Source organism: Megalops cyprinoides, chromosome 2 (assembly GCF_013368585.1).
Source record: "Megalops cyprinoides isolate fMegCyp1 chromosome 2, fMegCyp1.pri, whole genome shotgun sequence".
In the NCBI taxonomy this organism is placed as follows: domain Eukaryota; kingdom Metazoa; phylum Chordata; class Actinopteri; order Elopiformes; family Megalopidae; genus Megalops; species Megalops cyprinoides.
This window is the reverse complement of record NC_050584.1, coordinates 21,472,299-21,492,581: the sequence shown is the minus strand read 5'-3', so window position 1 is coordinate 21,492,581 and position 20,283 is coordinate 21,472,299. Positions and strand designations below refer to the sequence as shown.

Sequence of the window (20,283 nt, the reverse complement as noted above, 5' to 3'; positions counted from 1 at the left end):
AATTATTGTTTATTATTAAGGAATAAGCATATTCAGTACAATAGGTACCCCCTGGGATGACATGAAATTGCAAAAAGCACCAGACAAAATCTATCTTTTCTTCACATCTTTCTTAGGTGGGGGACTCACTGACCTGGTCTGTAAGCAGTCAGTCCACAAAAAATCACAACCTAATTTTTGATATCAACCACACCACATTTCAGTTTTATGAAACTTAGTCACTAATGAAACCTGGAGAAGCTCTTTAGAAAGGTAGGAAAGACTTGCTTTTCCTGGGCATAAGAAGCACAAGCATGCTTCTGCTAATTTCAACAGGCCTGAAGGGTTTTGATTCACTGCAAGGAGCTCCAAATACAAAAATGTGATCGCAGCTCTAAAATAATGCATGTGTGATGGTGCATATTCTCTTTGTGAGCAGATCCTGGCTGTCACACCTTAGTTCATCAATGGTAAAAGTTATTAAAGTGATGGGTTCAGCGTTTTCCAATAAGGCACTTAAATGACTGACTGTGAAGACATTTTGCAAATTGAAGGCAATGCCAGGCTGTTGGCCACTGCTCCTGGATTCTTTAATTAAACCCTCAGAGACCAGTAACTGGGAAGGAGAGCCAAATTACCGTGTAGGTCATGTGTGTGTTTTTTAACCATATGAATTATACAATATACACCATTTGAATAAGTGGAAAATGTCACTGTCTCTTAAAGCCTGTTCATTTATAATCCATGGATGTTCTTGTGAAACTTTATTTAAAAGTGCAGACTAAAAAGGAGTCACTAATTTGGTATTCCACTCTGTCCTAGCATCCTCACAGCTGTTTTCAAAATGAGAGGTATTTAGTTTAATTCCTTAGAACATTATTTGGCAAATTCAGAAATAAGGAAGGACTGCAAAGGAAAAAACTAAATTCCCATCAGCAATTATTCTGTCCATGTGATTTAAGCATTGTATGCGAGAGCAGTACTAAAATGATCACAAACCCTTTATTTCATTTTAAAGCTTTATTGACAGATGTTTATAGAAAATGAAGATTACAGTATTCCCATCTATCCTACCTGGGTATGAAAAGCCTCTCCTACAGTAAAAGAAGATAAATTACAGCCATGTTACAAAGGTTTTGACATGATAGCAAACACAACAATGCACAAACAGGCTGAGGTCTGGCTCAAAAAGGACACCCGTCTCAGCTGAAGCTGCAAAGGGTTAAACAAGGAAGACAGAGAAGGAGAACGTGGAGCTGAGACTCATGCAGTTATTAAAGAGTATGTTAATGCAAGGAGAGAAGAAAGAGGAAAAAGGAAGTAATTTTGCATGAAGAGTCTAGAAATTCACCACACAGTGCCCAAGCAGTTCTCTCCAGTGCAATCAAAATGATCTTTTATTCAGTGTGGAAAATCAATACACTTGCGTGTGTTTTACACAGAGCCATTGTCTCCCAGCGTAATATTTAATGTATTCCTACTGATTAAACTTAATTAAGCAATAACGAAACACTCCTCTTCTCCACTGGAGAGCCACATCCAGCCTTGAGAATTCAAAACGTTTGTCAGGTTACCAGAAGAAAGGTCCCTTTTGCTAAAGCCCAAAGCTTCATGCTCAAACTCTTTTGCATACATATATTGATTTACACTTGAAATGTTGATACCAAGCTTATGTTAGGGCAAGGGACAGCTAAGTGGCAGCCTGCTCTCTCTTACTTCCTGTATAAATTAGGAGTCACACTTTGTTTTACTTTACTTGCCCTTATCAACTTTCCTCTGGCCTGTGAACATTCTCTGTCCCACCTGGCCACCTTTGGTGACCTAAAAAGCACACCTGTCTCCTTAGCATTCATCATTATCATGTAGCTTGGTTAGTTCACGTGCACCAACAACAGCTGTCCAAAGGCCAACCCTTTCCGTACCCTCAAGCAATCACTCATTGGCTGAGCCTGTTTGACAGACAGCCCTGTCAGCGGGATACAGGTCGCTGCAAGGTACATTTTGATCATGGTAGCAGGGTTGTTGCAATGTCCCCTAGGCCTCTACGTGCCCCGAAAAAAGTCTTAAACTTAATTAAGGAGGGGACAGGGCTCACTGGGGACAAATTATGGTAACAATCACACTCCCATTGTGATCAATTTATGTCAAAGATTCAAACAGCACCACAGCCATCCTCACAAGACTAGCAGGTACTTCCAGATGCCCTGCAGGCTACTCTTTAAGAGACACCTAAATCACAGCAAGTGCCCTGCGGCAATAACACTGCATTACTACCATTCGCTTTTCTTGGGGAAATTATCAGAAACAGGGTCAGATTCTATCACTTTTCAAAATGGGTTTGAAATATACAGTGCCTAAAGTCTTAGAGGACCTGTGGTTATTCATATCATAACCCATCACTATGCAATAAAAATAAATATTCTCTGACTGGTAGGCGATGTTTCAAAGTGAAAGATCATAGTTCATGTGCAGCTTACATAGTTTTTATCATTTGTTTTGTCATTCATGTGTTCCTCCATGTCTAAACACAATACAAACATGTCTTACATCACTTCACTAATATTAAACATATGTAGACCTGAAACCCAAAATGCAACAAATAGGCGTTTTAACAAAACATATTTCAAATGAATTTTTTTTTTGAAAAAAAAAATAAATAAAAACAAGCAATGAATTTCAAGTGAGAATTAACAGCAAACATAGCAGATTTGCTTTTTTCAGCTGAATTCTTGAAGGCCACCCAGTTACATTCCAAACAACTGCAAGTGTAAAGGCAAACAACATCAGCCTCTATTGACAGCCACCTTTGTGAGATGAAAGTTGGTTTGAAGTTTTTTAACAATGCATTAAAGTCACAGTTGGGTGGAGGGACCTTGGGTAATTTTGACTGCAAAGGGGGGTGGTTGGGTATGACTGCACCAAAAAAATCTGAACGACAGAGGAAGACACTGGCGTGTCAGGGACAATAAGAGCAACAAGTGACACAGGGATGTCTGCGCGGTGACTGATAGCTAAAAGCCGTCTCCAGACGTCACTGCTTGGGGCGTCCGTGTCTAAAACCACACTCCAGTCCGGTGTGACAGCCTGGGGGTCTTTTTCTTTTTGGCCTCCTCCTTTTGCCACGGTTTCTTCCTCTTGGTGTCAAGGTGTCCTGGGGAGAGATGGCTGATAAAAAACACGGCTGACAACTCGACGCAATGGGTGTTACTCGTCTCTCCAGCAGCTTGGTGTTAAAGACGTTCTCCTGAATGTTTTTTTTTTTTTTTTTTAATAGTGTGTTAAAAAGTTAGTGCTCGTGTACATAGATATTCTTATACAGCAACAATTATATTTTGTCTGAACACACACCTGTCCATATGGACCACAATGATCTATTCCTAAAGCTTTAAACGTGCTGATTCATATTTCCTTTAGTATATCCCAAAACATTTACATACTACAGATTTATTGTGAAATTAAAACATGCCACTTACCTTCACTTAATGTGTATCTATATTGTTCTGAATGTCAACACATTCATTTCATTCACATTGCCCATTTGAGTTTGATTTTACAATGTTACTGCCAGAGTGCCCACATTAAAGTGTGAAACTTCCACGCTCACAGTTCTAAATAAAGCAATGTCCTATAACCCCCTGTTTACGTCAGGTTATAAAGAGCCGTGTTCAGACACATTCTCTGTGCATCAATGATGAATGCTTAAGTACCATTCAATCTCCAGAAAACACAGACACTCCAAATTTAATAAAGCTGTCTTATTGCCAGGGGCCTCTGTGGCTGTGTATATATAAGCTAATTGCTCTAACTATTAAGCAGTCCCATGGGCTCTGAGGGTGCCAGAGGTGACCATTAAGACAGCTTCATTACCTTAAAGGACAATAGAGCTCTGTTAAACACGTCAATCCTCTGCCTTAATGTATATCTGGGTTGGTCAACATTACTTCCTTTGTTTCCTGGCTTTGTCTAGCAGTCTAATCAAGAGCAACCAATTAAAAAGCATTTTTTTTCATTAGGGTGTTACTGCAGCTCTTTTAAGCGAAGCCAGCCTGCAGATGATCCACTCAAATGCCACACGTTTGCATTCAGTTGGTCTCATCTCCAAGGGAGCTGTTCACAAAGAGAGCATCACAATTCTTGGAGTAGAACACAGTCTTCATTACAGACATGAGTGACTACATCAGACACACCCATTGAAAGCAGTGGTCGGTATGAAGGAACTGGGTGACAATATCTGACAGATATACAGTACCCTAAACGTACAACAGAAGTTCCTTTGCCAGGTTCTCCTGCACCTCATCTCCACTGCAGCCATGCTCTGTTGAGGTGTGCTCAGTGTGCTAACAAGCCACACCAGAAAATTGTGTTACCAAACTCTCACAGGCCAGGGCAAGTCAGGTAGCCGGTGCTTGTGAAACAAATGCATTGTGGGATACTGTCGGGGTCATCCTTGAGATCGTTCCACATAACAAGCCGTGCGCTGTTCGTCCAGACGCCACAAGCAGGAAAGCTAAACTACAGCTGGAGGTGTTGACGCCTTCTCTTTCGCCACCATATTTTTACCCCGCATCACCTTTGCCAAATTCATGGACCACTTTGCCATACCAGTTAGTACTGGATTCCAAGTGGAACTAGACAAGCTGCTGTATGCTGGCTCTTTGATCCTGCTCCTGATAACCGGGAAAATACTCCTCTCCTCAGAGCCTTTGCAGCCACAGACTGTGCAGCTACGTGGTATGCATGCACCCACTCCAAGCACCGTACTGGACATGAATTTCAAATCTACATCAGATCAGGATATTGGACCCATCTGGCAAATTTGGTGTCTTTGGTCTGAATTTACAGGATGTGTTCATTTTCTGAAATAGGGCTGAGTAGCTAATACTTTTCATCGGCTGTTAATAATATGAGGTAATAAAAAAAACAGTAACATTTAGCCAGAAATGCACAATGGATCAGACTAGATAAAAGCTATTGACTGTTGACAAAATGAGGACATATTACCTCTGATTACACTAAAAATAAATCAGCTCCCTGTTTAACTCTAAGTTCTTAACAGCAGATAGCTAATTCAACATTCAACAAGCCCTGTGTTGCGTCAGAAGCTTTTTATATGATTAAAGATATATATGAAACCTCCATTATGAAAATGGCTGCTTGCAGTAGGTTTTTAATGGGCAAAGTCAAAATAAGCAGCGGATTGAATGGTGCGCGCGGCGGCTCTGAGGGGACAGCAGTATCAGAGCAGCACACAGCAGCTCCGTTCCTCTGGCCTGACGCGCGGCCGCTCCCTGCTCCCTGCCGCTCTCCTCTCTCCAGGGGTAAACGCAAGGTGGGGAGTCCCACCTCTGTTCAGGCCCAGGCCCTGCAGGCTACGCTCTTCCTCTTCCTCGGGGGCATGCTGAGGCGTGCTCCTCAGGTAGCGCGGCACGGAGGCAGAGCTAGGGAGGGCGTTCTGCCTCCGGCGCCGACGCTCCTCCTCCAGAGTGTCCTCGTCAGCCACACCTGGAGGGGGGGGAAGCAGTGAAAGAGGCATGAGGCTGGGGAAAAGGCTGACCTGCTCACAGGTGAAAGGTCACCAGCAGCCCTGACCTCACCCCTGGGGGTGCACTTGTCAGGCCTGCCATACAGCAATGGCCTCTGGCCACTTCTGTGTTTTCTGACAATATGAAAAACCTGCAGTTTCTTTTTCTTCTCCTAAAGCATTATGAATGTCATTCTGAGCCTGTCTCCAAGAGACTAATGTGCCTTTCATTCAGCAACCAAAACCTCTGTCTGCAATCGATGTATTATATTTCAAGGTACCGAGAGAGGATGGGATTTCTATACTATACTCCATTAACCGAAAATGAGTTCCCACAATATGCAGTTTAAAAAACAGGCAGATTGTTAGTACAGTGTCAGTGAGTTCTAAAAGACAGGGGCCTTTCATTGGCTTTATTGAGATAAAACAATAAGCCAACTGCCACCGCAATAATTCAAATGCTTAATGCCGTGCCATTTTCCTATCAATCCAAGTATAAATGCATTACCTTGGTCTGCCCTTGGCTTAAGGTACACAATTAGAGTAAAAATGAGATGCTTTTCTTATTATATCCCGTCTATAAAGGACATGAATATGAAAGTAATTTGTGTACCGGCACAAAACACCAAAGACAAATGTAAAGAAAGTTCAAACATCCCCTCAAGCAGCCTTCTTCTTTTCATACCCCCGCCTTATATATTCCATTCATATTTCATATGGCACAGTTTATTGTGATTAGTCATGTAAATAAAATGAGATTTCTTTATTCCTTTCTCTTGGTAATTTACATTTATATTGAATTAGCAGCAGAGGAGAGAAAAAAAGGGGGGAAGACTGATTATGCTCCGAGATTACAGGCAGATCGCATCGCCATTGTGTTGTGTAATTAAAGAGGGAGACCAGAAGAAAGAGGCCAGATGCTCCCCTAGCAGGGCGGTCTCTGCTACCTTTCAACAGCTCCCCGAAAATATTTAATAGTCCACTCCTTTTTTTTTTTTTACAAATCACACATCCTCAAAAAGAAATATCAAACCCCTGTTCAGGCGAACAAACGCACAAGGGCCTTGGACGCAATTAACCAACGGCAGCCAGGATGCAGCATTGAGCTTGCAGGACCGCATTGAAAAACATCTCACTTTGTGATATCGCCGTGCAGTGCCTGTTGTTCTTGTGAGGTGCTGCTTGCAATATTATTCTAAAAAGAAGTGCTGGCAAAATGGGGTAAAAAGCACTGATTTACTGGAATCGCTACATATTTTGTTTTGTTTCTAAACGTTCAAGCAAGTCATGAGTAGAATTAATCAACTGATCAACAGTCAAATGGGAAAACTGAATCATTAAATGAGGCTGCAGTTTGTGAGATGAATTCATAGTGTGTTTAGTCATGTAAGATAAGTTTCCTAATGTATTTTTGAGTTCAGTATGGAAAGAACATCATTCTGCATGCTTGGGAGCTGTGTTTTAACCAATTTCTTGGAGTACATATTAATTTAGAAGACACGCAGGCAAACAGCTAATGCCCAGCAAATAACGCATTGATTTGAAATCAAGAATTTGGATATCATCATGGGAGGAGGGGCAGCAGAGTAACTGACATGAATTGAAAAATGCTGCTTTGATTGACAGCTGTGAAATGAGCTGTTCTCAATGGCGGATTAAAACCCCCTGCCCATTCAGTAATAGGTACCCGCAAATCCCAAAACGCTGTCATCACTTATGAACTAATGACTCCAACATGCACATATGATAATGAAGCAAAGAGCAAACACGGGGAAAGTCCCATTCATCATAGTATCATAACAAGCCCAATTTTCCCTAATAATGGACTGAACCGCATGCACATTTGAGTTGGTTCAGTCTGTAATTGTGCCGTGGAAAGGGTAATTATTTAGGGATCTCCTCACAGGCTTACTACCTTTTCACATTAAGTGTATCAACACAGTATGGCAATTTACTCCTTATATGGAGACTACAGCACTCCTGTATTTATTTATTAATCTATCTATGGCAGATATGCTGTACAGCTCATGTGTCTCCTTTTCCCATGATCCTTTGTGAGAAATTTCCCCCCCCCTCACAGCTCATTTGGGACACGGCTGAAGGAATCTCACGGAAAGCCTGCCTGACACCTGGCAAACGGAGCAGGGGCCGCTTGCGCTTTCTCCCTCTCTCGCTAATTATTCCATCTACGGGCCTACATGGGCCCGGCTTCGCAGTTAGAGAGGGCCCTAACTGTGTCAGTCCCTCTCGCCGCGAGAGGAAATGTGACAGATCCATAATGGAGTCGAGGGCTAAGGCACGAGCAGGACGTGAGACTGGGAAGACGTGCGGGGAGTAATGAGGCTGATCAGAAAGACAGAAGCACCCACAGCAAGACTCAATTTTCCCCCCTGATGAGTGGACATCTTATTACCTGACCCTGCTAAATTCATATTAGTCTGTCGCTGGGGGGGGGGGGGGGGGGGGCGATTGGCGCCCTTGGGTTGATTTTTTAAGAAAAAGCACTCAACCTAGTGGTTTTCAATGGAGGTTTAAATCCTTTCACTGGTTGTGGTACAAGAACTACATATGACCAGTAAGGATGGCAGAATTTCTGGACCTGTACCTAGCAAGGGCTGAATAATTGATGTATATACCCCTTTTAGGGGTATCAAAATTACCACTTATGCACGCTTTAGGAGCATCAGAATTACTATACATACTCCCCTTTATTGGTTGTCAAAATAATTGTATATGCCCTGTTTAAGGATGTCAGAATAACTGCCTCCAGCAGTAGTGCTACAATTAGTGTGTATGCCCCCAGGAGGGGTGGTAGTAGCAGTTTATGCCATCATCAGTGGTGGAAGAATCAGGGTATATGCCACCAGTGGGGAGGGTAAATAATCCACATAATCCACCCCGCCCCCACCACCCCCCCATTTTAATAGTAGAAGTACAAAACAACTGGATCACAAATCACCCTCTGCTGAATTGTAAATGCTATTTACTTGCATAGGAAAAGCAATGTTAAAGATCATATCAGCTCCCAAATAAAAAACATATGGAAGCTTTTCTCTGCCGCGTGTGGTACCCTGATGAGAAAAGATGCCTGACTGTATGCGCATTGCTGGAGCAGCCCGGCTTTTGCAGTTCAATATGTGTTTCCGTTATGAGGTCATTACCTGGGCGATAAGACTAATGCACCAGGAACAAAACACGCAGAGCGCCGTAATCCATTATCATTTAATTACTTTGCACAATAACAACAACAAAAAAAAGTTTTAAAAAATTCAAAGTGCAATAATGATAATGAGATCTTTTAATACTCATAAAGGCTTGCCTTTTATTTTCTAGATCAAAGACTGTTTTAATTTCGACTACAAAACACCAGACTAATATCCCGCATCATTATTCATGCATGAATTTACAGCCATTGTGGGGATGTGTTATTCGTCTCGTTCCTGAACCAGTACGTGGAGAGCGCCGTCCGCCGGGCTCTGATGAAGTGGGCGTTTCGCGGAGAGAAGCCCCGGGGCCGCGTGTGACTGTAATGCGCGCCATAATGAGCTCTTTAGTTAACACGCTGGGCAGGCACTGCCAACATCTCACACTGCGCTCTTTTGGCCTTTGCCTGCTGTGCCGGGATGCCCGTACGCCCGGCGGGCCAAAGACGGGCCTGGGAGGGGGTTGGGCAAGCGGGTGCCCCTGCCTGATTGGACACTGCGGGAGAGGAGTACTGTGGGGAAGGGGGGCAGAGGGTGGGACTGTCAGTCATCAAACACAATCCACAGAGGTCAGAGGTCACGGCAGCCCTTGTGGATGTTTTACCTTTATTAGTTGAAGCTCACAAAATGAACTTCATTTTGGTTCTCAGTTTTAAAAATGAGCAATACTATAACTGCTAATGAGAAGAAGGAAAAGAGGAAGAAATGATACTAGAAAACGAAGAACAATACTATAATTCTTCTATAACAAAGTAATAATAATGTTCCAAAAGGAATCCTCTGAAAAGTCCATGAAGGAAGATCTTGTTTGTCTTTCGCACACTTGCCTTCATTATTATATTCAGTACAGCCATTTTTAGGAATGCTGTAAATTAGAGCCATGTTTCATCATATCTTGTAATAAATATCAAATCACTATATTATCTTATTCTGACTGAGGCTGTAATATCAGTCTTTGGATTTAGTACGAATCGCTGGTTGATTACATAGCTGCCTTCTTTGGCTCTTTGGCAGTTCTTCTACTGTTTCATCTCATCCAGCTGAAGAGAGACACTTATCCTCCTAATTATTATTAACAGTGGTGGTAGTAGTTTATTTGCATGACAGACTCCCATGAATTCATTGTGGCTCACAATTTCACAATATACTAGGGTGACCATACATCCTCTTTTTCCCGGACATTTCCTCTTTTTGGGACGCATGTTTTAGGTCCCAAAAAGAGGACATGTCTGGGAAAAAGTGGACGAATGGTCACCCTATAATATACACATAATTTGTACAACTGTGTCGCCCTCACTGTCATCTTCATGTTCACCCCTGAACATTATGGCCTCAAACAATGGACATATTTGCTTAAATTGGCTTTGATTCTGTTACTTCTGGGATGTGATTCTGATTATGAGTATCCCACGTGCCAGTGTGCACATTTTCATATTCACCTTCATCATAGCTTTTAGTTGCTGGATTTGATTGGTATTTTAAAATCCATGAAGATGCAAAAAGGGTCTTTATGCCTCATCCAAGGTCATTCTATGAGGTACAAACGCCCGCGAGGTTTCAAAACAATCCCATCAGATTTATTTTCAGAGAGCAATTTAGTTCAAAATTGTCTTATTTTAGCGACGGTCTTTAAGTAAAAAGGGGTGATGGTTTTGTTGTTGTTTTCACACGGTTGGTGTTTTTCCTCAATGTACAATGCAAACAGGAGGTAATCGTTGAGCCAGGTCGGTGAACTTTCGATTTACCAGGGATTAGACTCACCAGTGATTACGCAAGCTGCCCTTAAAACAAAGCAAGCTCCCACAACACACGACCCATCCTGGCGCATCTTTCCTCATTAAATGCGGAGCGGCGGTCTGTGGAGGTGACGTCGTTCTGCAGCGAAGAGGGGAGATAGTATCTACGCCCTGGTTTAAATCCTGGTCAGGGGACGGTGGATGTGCGTGACTGAGTTTATCTCCGGGACATCTGCGAGTGGCCCGTGGCTGATGCGATCGTGCTTGTCAGGGTACACTACCCGCCACGGTTTCCAAATGCGGCGTTTCCTACAGGAAACAAACTGATAGGCGTTGTGTTGCACGAAATAGGAAAAAAAATGTAATTTAACTACCTCATAATGGCTGTCTCCTGCATGTACAGAGACAACATCTCTTTGGAGGCAACGACAGATGCAGTGTAAGCGGACATGTTGCAATTATCCACTGGAGGTGGTATGCCCATTTGGGGGTATGGAAATTTGTCAGAAAAGACATGCCACCTCTGTTTTAAAGAGTGTTAGACAGCGATACTTTAATGCAGAAACTATCCTCTGAATCATAAAAAATACTACGACTATACTACAGTATAGTATACTACAGTACTATATGAGACAAGGGTAGTGGACAGAATGATCACTGTTCTTTGAGTTGCCTCCTCAGCAGCAGCATATGAATTAAAATTAAAGTGTAAGTTTGAGGATAGGTGAGGGTGTCTTTGGCCTGGCACTGACACTTGCATTTTAACACCTACAGCTATGACTTTTGCCAGATTACTTGCACAGAGAAAGCTCTTTTGGTAGGTCTTTTAATTTGGTCTTGGGCCTGCTGGTGATGTCACTATCTAAAGCCAATAGACAGGGTCCTTGTCCACCAGGGTAGCCATGCTGAGACAATGATCTAATGATTAGGGTAAAACAGTGCCACCCAGTGGTTAAACTAATTTCTGTCAGAGGAAAAGTTCTGGTTCCGTAAGGCAGAATGTCTTTCCTTAATTACAAAATATGGCTTGCTAGTTCCTGCCTCTCAGGGTGAAAAATGCTTGTGTTTCTGCAAAAACTGAGAAAAACTGGATTTCCACAGTTTGCTTCAGACCCTTTAAAGCCAAAACTCTGGAAAAGCTGCAACAGGTCTACGACTCAGCTGCCTGGGTCCTCAACCAGCTCTGGCCTGATAACCATGTCACTCCTAACCTCCCAGCGGCTCCCTCTGCAGGACATGCTATACATTCTGCTCTTCTTCCGAAAAGCTGCCCGTGCCCAAAAAATACTGCCACAATCTGCTCCAATCTTACACTGAAGTCCACTCATCCAGGTCCTCCGACTGACCACTACTTCACCACAAAGCGCTGCCCGATGAGAGGCCAGAATTTCACCAGTGAATCCCTTCAACTCTGACTCTGGTCTTTATGCCACACATGAAACACTCAATGCTATTCAAGTCCAGAATGCTGACCAGTCTTTCAGCATTCTTTTAGAGCTGAATATTTCCTCCTACTTGTAGGAAGAAATAAATGAATAAAATATGCAAAATAAATGCAGTTCCATCTGCCTTCATTGAGTCACCTGATTTTTACCCATTATACCTGTTTCACTTATTAAGCTGCATTGCTTATATTATCTCTAAATATAGATGATCATCTCTAAATAGATTTGTGAAAAGCACTTGATAAACAAATTGATTTTTACTTTATATTTTTGTACCATGGTAACTGTAGGCTCATCATTAATGACCTCTTGGCATCGACCGAAAATTAGATGAGATATGACAACTCATCAGATGACCATTGTAAACATGGTGATTTTTCTTTTACTTGGGCTTGGGCTTACAATGAATTGAAACCATCTCTATCAATACTCTATTATTGTTCAATACTCTATTACTCTACTGTTATTGAGAGAAAATGGTATTAATCGCCACTGATAAAGAAAGTCAATGTAATTACAAGTAACTGCAAAATGTAGATTATCATTTCATGGTTTATATTCTTTTAGATTTGTGTTAAAAAAATATGAATTCATTTAATTATCAGAAAATTGACATTATTTGACAGACAAATGTTTCATCTGAAGAAGAACCTTGATCAACCTTGATGTTTAATTGAAACCATTTTGACCAACAGAATACAATAGAATGGTACAACCAGTAGAGGGAGACATTGTCCTATACAAAAGACAAAAATCTAAACGCTGCATTACGCTTACTGGTTTAATAGTTTTATCATTCTGTATTACACCATGAACTTGGATGGAGAATGGAAATCAATTACCAATATAAACCTTAAAGCAAAATGTAATGAATTTATATGAGACACCAATGTCATCAATTAAGTACTACAATTGATCATATTATAAATAGTCACAAAAATAGTTCAATTGTCAAAATTGCCAAGGTTTTGGCTTTCAGAAAATAACTAATGTTTGGTAAAACTGACCTCTAACACAAATTTTAATCTGAGAAAGGAGTCTGAAAAGCACACTGTCAAGATAGTGTAAATGGAAAATATCCTCTTATTTTGTCATACTTCCTGACTGTAGCTTGCTTGCTTATGTTTTACCAAACTAGTTAGACATCCTTGATACCCAGGGTGCTGCTCTCAGGCCCCAAGCCTACCGGGCCTGTGAGCGCTACTCTTCCTCAACTCATCAGAACATATGAGAGTTGTCACACAGGCCAACTACCGGTGCACCACATCACCTAGCAACGGCACCTGCCTGCACACAGCCATTCCATTCCCCTTGGAGGTGAAAAAGAAGAAAAATGGCTGCCTCAGCTTGGGTGGAAGGTCAAATGTTCCATTTATCTAAGCTGCAGGAAAAGCAACAATGCTTATTGCAATGAATGATAAAAACCTGCAATTCCATCTCCATCTCCAAGACAAAGCTATTTAACTGCAGCACACTGTACTGAGGCATATCTTGATATCAGGTATCCTCTGTGCCTCTGACAGCTAAATACAACTCTTTTCCTTGACCCAGCATGCACAGACACACAGACTGACATTAGTAGAGGCTCACACATACAGACTCACGCACACATGCACAAATATGCACATGCACACACAAACATGCACAAATGTGCATGCACACAGATTCAGACACACACAGAAGCTCAAACACAGAGACGATCTCTCTCTCTCACACACACACACACACAGACTCAGACACACACATAAGCTCAAACAGAGACTCTCTCTCTCTCTCTCTCACACACACACACACACACACACACACACACACACACACACACACACAGGCTGTTTCTTGAATAAATAAACAGATTCCTCTTCTCCACATTCCATGGATCAGTGGGAATGCACCGTTTTTCCCCCACGGCCCCCCCCTCTATCAGCAGTGCGAGCTGAACGTCCCGTGCCCTTCTCAGCCTGTGCTACAAGGTCGCCCGGCACCGCGGTTACCTTCAGAGGTGACACAGCCCTTGGGCTGGGCTATGACGTAGCCCTCTCTCTGCAGCGCGTTGCACAGTCATAGCTGGCACTGTGCTGAGATAAGGGAACCTGGCAAGTTTTAGAGGACGCTCCTGTTTTTTTGGCACCTGGCATCACTACCCTACTTCACAACAGCATCGGGGAGGGAACCTGGACATACAGCAGCTAATGCAGCAGCTGATACAGTCCTGTTCTCCGGAATCGCTAAACATGAGGAAAAATGCAACACATCTGAAGTAATGGTGTTCATTCCATATTAGGATCTGGGCAAGACCTGGGATTCCCAAGACCTTTACTGAAGAAAAAAAAAAACTTCCACAAACCTGAGCCAAGTTCAGTTTGCACTATGGGAAACGCTGCCAAGAACAGTTCGTACTCCTGACTGAAGGCTGTCCATACAGCCGCATGTTGAAACCACATTCAGTTTAGCTGGTAATCCTTTTAGATGAGCAGTTGAATGAAAGCTATAATTTAAAGTAGCACCAAATCTCATTGTGGGAAAATAAACATTTGTGTGTGGTTCTGAAGCCCAGAGACATTTTTTTAAATAATGCATTGACACTTAAAACGTGAAATCAGTGTGTTTAAAGGAAAAAGGTTAAATCTGTCCATAATGCTAAAATGGAGACGGAGATGCACTGGTTTGCAGAGGATCACAGACTCATAATGCAATGGACAGTTGTAAACAGCTGGTCATCCTGAGAGTGCCTGGGCACCATGTGATGTTTACCTGCAGCGTTCTCCTCTGTGGCTGTTAATGGTGTGCAGGATTAACACAATTACCATCAAAGTGGAGGATCACACGCCTCATCAATTCTCACACACCTACAGATAACTCTCTCTCTCACCAAATTAAGTCATTTAACACATCTAATATACCAAACATATATCTCTTTCGGCAGAAGACACCCTTGCTTTTATGTATGATAATTCAGAGGGATTCCCATGAGTTAGACATCAGCATCTCTTGTTATGATAACTTTTTATGTTAAGATCGGTCAATGTCTTGTGTCACTCAGAATGAACAGCACCAAATTTTTTTCCTATACATTCAGTGTGAAGGTTACTTATTGCATTATTGTCATTTAGCAGACACACTTATGCAGAGCAACTTAAATATATTAAAAAATGTACATCTTATCTATTTGTACAGCTGGATATTTACTGAGGCAATTGTGGGTTAAGTACTTTGCCCAAGGGGGCAGCAGCAGTGCCCCAGCGGGGAATCAAACCAGCAACCTTTTGGTTACAAGCCCTGCTCCTTACCATGACATGCTACACTGCTACCCCGGTTATATGTGGATAAACCAAAGTTAGACTCCAATTTGAATCAAAGGGAACAAACAGGCAACGTTATCAGCAGCGTTATCCACTAAAATTGATCACCGATCCCCAGGAGGAATCCACTACACATTAGCAACCAGTCTCCTTAGAGTCTCATCTCGAGTAACTCACGCTGTGCAAAGAAACACAGGATCCGGCACATCTTGTTATTCTCATTATCAACCTGTGACAGAAAACTACAGTAACACAGAGACCACTGTTTCTCGCACACAAAAACGTAGTTAGTTTAGCAGTGATTGCTGCATTTAGTAGCATTAAATCAATGAGTAGCATTCAGTGAGAGTGCAGTGACATGAGAGTGAGTGTGTATTAAGAAAAGCAAATGGTGGGTTTTTTGTGTGAAGCAGAGGTGAAAAATTAATCAGCCAACATATACACAAGGGGACCTTTGGTCAGAATTACCACACACAGACTCCACAATTGCAACATCCCCAAAAAAGGATGACACTTGAATTTATTGATTCCAAATCGTTTTACAAAGTACAACAAAATCCCCTGGTATATTCATATATATCATTTATATTCTCAGTTTTTTTTTTGATTTAGGTCAGGTGATGCCACAGTTACATTAAGAATATGAACAGCAATTATTTATTGGCAATCATGCAGGAATGGAAAACACTCTTGTATTCCAAAAACAAACAAAGGAACAAACAAACAAAAAAGAAAGCAAAATGCATAATTAATACCATTAATTTAATAACAATCTTACAGCAATTACAAAAAGAAAATTGCTGACAAAGGTTAGAAGTTGTAAACAAATTCAAATATTAAGCGAGGGTTAAGTTTTCTGGTTCGACATTTCAATATTGAAATGAATAAGCATAGCCATGCTTTATTCAGATGCCTAATCTGCTGTGCCCCAACACTAGCTCAATGCAACCATGGAGAAGCTGCAATACAGCAAAGTGCTTACAAAGAAAGAGAACAAAAATCAATAAGGTAACAGAAATCTTCCGCTCCTAGTAACATAATGGTCCCAAACGAAAAGGAAAACGGCACCTGTGGCAAAATGTTACCAGCTTCCATCCATAAATACTTCAACTACAACGTAAAAAACACCTCACCGGTAACTTTGACCTACTGATGTCGACAGGGGCCGGCGGGGGGAGAAAAACAAAACGACTGTTACGGCATTGGTTCAGGCCTCACTTGCGGCTCCAACTGCGTGCCAGGCAATTACTTGTTATCGAGCCGCAGGAGCTGCTCCTTACCATTGATCGTTAGAGATTTTAATTGGCCGTCTTCCTCCACCTCTACCCGCTCCTGGCCATTCTCCACGATTCTACAGGGGCAAAGAAAACGAGAGGGGAAGCAAAGAAAGAAAGAAAAAAAAAACAATTGTTACATCAAACACACACGCTCCATTCTGCTGTGTAGCTGAGGTGCGCACACATTAAGAAATATACAGCACACTCCTGATCTATTCGTGACCGCAACTCACCACAAACCACAGAATGAAAGAGATTACCTTCAAGCAACCAACTGAAAGTCAAAAGCCTTCTTTGATTCACCATTTACTAAAAAGACAGTAACGCCAAAACCACCTATATTGAAAATATCACAAAATGAAATAATTTTGAATCCACAAATTGCAGATCTTTTTTCCCGGCATCTAAGTTTGACTTTGATGATTTGAAGGCAGTAATACTGTGGCATTGCTACAGTGCACATACACTATTTCACGGAAGAAACACAGTCTGTCGTTTATAAAGGCTTTCTGTTCATGACTGTGGCATTCACGATAATTCACCATACCTTTTTGTGGTGATTTTTCTGCCGTTGACGAATTTGGTGGAGGTTGACACAGACCGGAAGTTTCCCATCCCACCTCCACCGAACGACGATGAAGAGAAAGAGGTAACGTTTCCTCCGCCCATTGGTCCGAAGGAGGAGAACCCTGTGCATGAACAAGATACCCTGATAAGTCCAAATAAGTCCAAACCACACCTCACTGCTCCACACCAGTCCACACTAAACTACACCAACCTACATCAAACTGCAATGCTCCACACCAGTCCATACAAGTCTGAAGAAATCTACACCAGTCCACACCAATCCACAAGTGTTGTCCATTCATTATCATAAGGTGCTCTACCTAATGCAGTGGTTCTCAAAGTGGCTCATGAATCAAATAATGATCAACTTATAACATATAAAAATCATTTTAGCTTGAACTTATCAAATATTTACCATCTGGTTTTGACCAAATAGTGACTACTGACTAAACAAATTAGAAATAACATGGTTGTTCATCATATGTCGTTTGATTCTACGATTGACTGAAAAATGTGTGAAAATGATTTAAATATTTAAATATTATTTCTTTTAAGGGTTTGGTACATTTTTTGTTGTGTCATTTGGGTCTTTATAGGAAAGTTTTCAAGAACCAATGGTGTATGGTAACAAAACTATTTTAAGAATCTGCTCTAATTATTTTCCAACAGTGTCTGTACGCAGAGTTCAAGCCCCCCTGAATGTGTGAGCAATACATTAAAAGGGGAGCAGTCTCACCTGAATCAAATCCCGAAAACCCTGCTCCGAATGGGGGGAAGCCTCCGAACCCCCCAAAGAAGGACCCGCCCGTCCGACTCCGGCTCACGCCCCGCTGGCTCCTGCGTCCGCCGCCAAAGAAGTCGTCGAAGGGGTCGTCTGCTGGGGAGGGAGAGTCAGAGGGCAACACTCAGACGCAGGACCATGTGTTACAGCCATTGCTTACACCAGAAGAAGAATGAACGGTGGAATGAACTTCCCACGGGGGTCAGGACAGCGGAACCACTGGCCGTCTTTCCGACGCAGACATAAGACTCACCTCTTCAGACTGCATCTTGGTTCCACTTCAATCCCTGCCCCCCAACACCTGCTACTTGTATTACTTTATTTGCTTTATTTTACATGCAGTATTGCAATGTGTTCTGGATTCAGTGATCTAGTGACTTGTATACGGTAATATACTCTAGTCAGGTTGCAAAAGGTAACTTAGGGTAGGGCTTGAATAGTGTTATGCTCATACTCACTGGTCGCAGAGTGCTGTTAGCCTGGTCTGACACTTGGTCATTCAACTTGAATGGATACACTTATGTTCTATTGTGCTGGAAGTACCTAAATGAATGTAATGTACAGAGTGTTGCAGGTTGCTACATCACTGTCAGAACATGCTAAAATAAGTGTGTGCAAAAGTAAAAATTCACATTCACATTCACACACATCTTTTTGTTCAATAAAATCTGTCAGGACTGAGGACAAATGTGGTTGAGAATATATTACACTACTATGGAGAAATTGAATTTAACTGCACTCAATTTAGCTTGAATTTGAAACATTCGGGCAGACTTTAGTACAATGAAACAAGAAGGATAAATGAGAAGGACTGGGGCTGAAGTCTGGTTTATGATGCTGTCTTGACAATTTTATCGTTATGCTTTACTGCCTGTTCATGGAACAAGACTATATGACCTTTTCCATTTGACGCCCTTAACTAATTCACATTTGAATCCCCTGAAGATATGCTTTTAATTGCATAGCAATCTAGGTCAGCCTTGACAGACTGGACTGTACCATTGGGACATGTAATGCGGGAAAGCCTTGGAGTCACTACCTGTCCTGTACAGACGCAAACACAGCATCTCACTCTTAATGAGACTGAAAAGGACAACTCTCTGCACTGAATGAATGAGGATGACAATAACAGCTTGAAGAAGGCTGAGGTCTCTGTACACTGGTTGGCTGAAGAGGATCCTGTATACTGATTTCCTGGGGACTCTGTTCACTGACTGCCTGATTAGAACTCTGTATGCTGATTGGCTGAGGAGGCGAGAGAGGAGGAATCTGTACTGACAAATCCGGAGTGCCAGCTCAAGAAGTGACAGAAAACTGGCACATCCTCTCCCTACAGGAGCCTGGGTGGGGCACTGCTGGCGCACACAAACAGCCAGAGGGTAGTGCCAAACAGCCAGAGGGTACCAATTAGCACCACCATCAGGGAATTCAAGTTCAGCAGGCTGGCAAGCCTCACCACCTGGGTACACACCCTACATCAAAGGGAACTGGGGTACACCCTCCACTCAAGGGGTTCTGACCTCTGAAATGATCGACTGTACATAAACACAGCATTCGGGTGCTCACAGTACTATTACAGTAATAGGACAGGGGGGACTAAATGAACAGCAACAGCTGTACTATGGAAAAAGTTTAAATATAGGATATGTTTTGTACACAAGCCTGATGGTTCTTCGAATCACCCATTTTTATCTTTCACTTCATTACACAACACCGAGCCACTATGCATGCCAATAGGAAGCGGTATTAAAACAGTGTTATTCTGCACGTCTAAGCTAAAATGTAACGTAACAGAGGGCATCTGCAGAGGGAGAAATACAATCCTCCGGCAACATCTGCTGCACTGCGATATCAGGTTCTGAAACTTAATGTGACTGGACGGTTCAAATGTGACCGTGTCCGAGCGGCAGCACCGAGAGAACAATCCGTCCTGACACACCCTGACCGGCTTTGGCCCCCTCTTCGAATCGTCTGTCTTCTTCCTCTTGCAAAATGAAATTTCCATCAGAAACGATGGCCAGTCCACGTTCCTCTAATGCCGGTTCTTGTATTCTATGGAAGCTATTTTCACAACATTCCTGGGGAGTGATGCACGGTCTTACATTGGCACAGCGCTGGAATTGCGTCTCCTTATTTAGTGCTAGGAGCGCAACACAGATGCCATTCTTCCATTTTAACAGGCATACAGAGATTCCACTACAGCAGCCTTTCAACCTCCTTGAACAACACGACAAAAATAGCTGATTTCAGCATATTTATCCATCAGTCAAAGAAATACAGCTGTATATAGCAATAAGAAATATACAGTCTCACTACTGACAGAGAAAACCTTTTTAAGAGCCTATAAATGTGACTGCGTGAGAGAGGTAAATATTCTACCAGGCAACTGAGTTTATTTTCCGAGGTATTCTATCTGTACATTACATTATTGTCATTTAGCAAACACTCTTATCTAGAGCAACTTACATACAGTAG

The 20,283-nt window shown here is 42.2% G+C and overlaps 1 protein-coding gene across 2 annotated transcripts in view; it reads right to left on the bottom strand.

The window, feature by feature from the left end:
- Positions 1-1,021: 1,021 nt before the first annotated feature.
- Positions 1,022-20,283, bottom strand: part of dnajb6b (DnaJ heat shock protein family (Hsp40) member B6b) — a 42,925-nt gene continuing 23,663 nt past the window's right edge. The window contains exons 6-10 of one of the 2 annotated variants that reach the window (XM_036517498.1): positions 17,764-17,901; positions 17,008-17,149; positions 16,464-16,534; positions 5,323-5,481; positions 1,022-3,130 (exon numbers count right to left, since the gene is read on the bottom strand). In XM_036517498.1, coding sequence (XP_036373391.1) covers positions 3,033-3,130; positions 5,323-5,481; positions 16,464-16,534; positions 17,008-17,149; positions 17,764-17,901 — 608 coding nt within the window. In that variant the 3' untranslated portion in view covers positions 1,022-3,032. Of the gene's footprint in view, positions 3,131-5,322; positions 5,482-16,463; positions 16,535-17,007; positions 17,150-17,763; positions 17,905-20,283 lie in introns of both variants that reach the window. The other variant, XM_036517489.1, reaches the window with a different exon arrangement.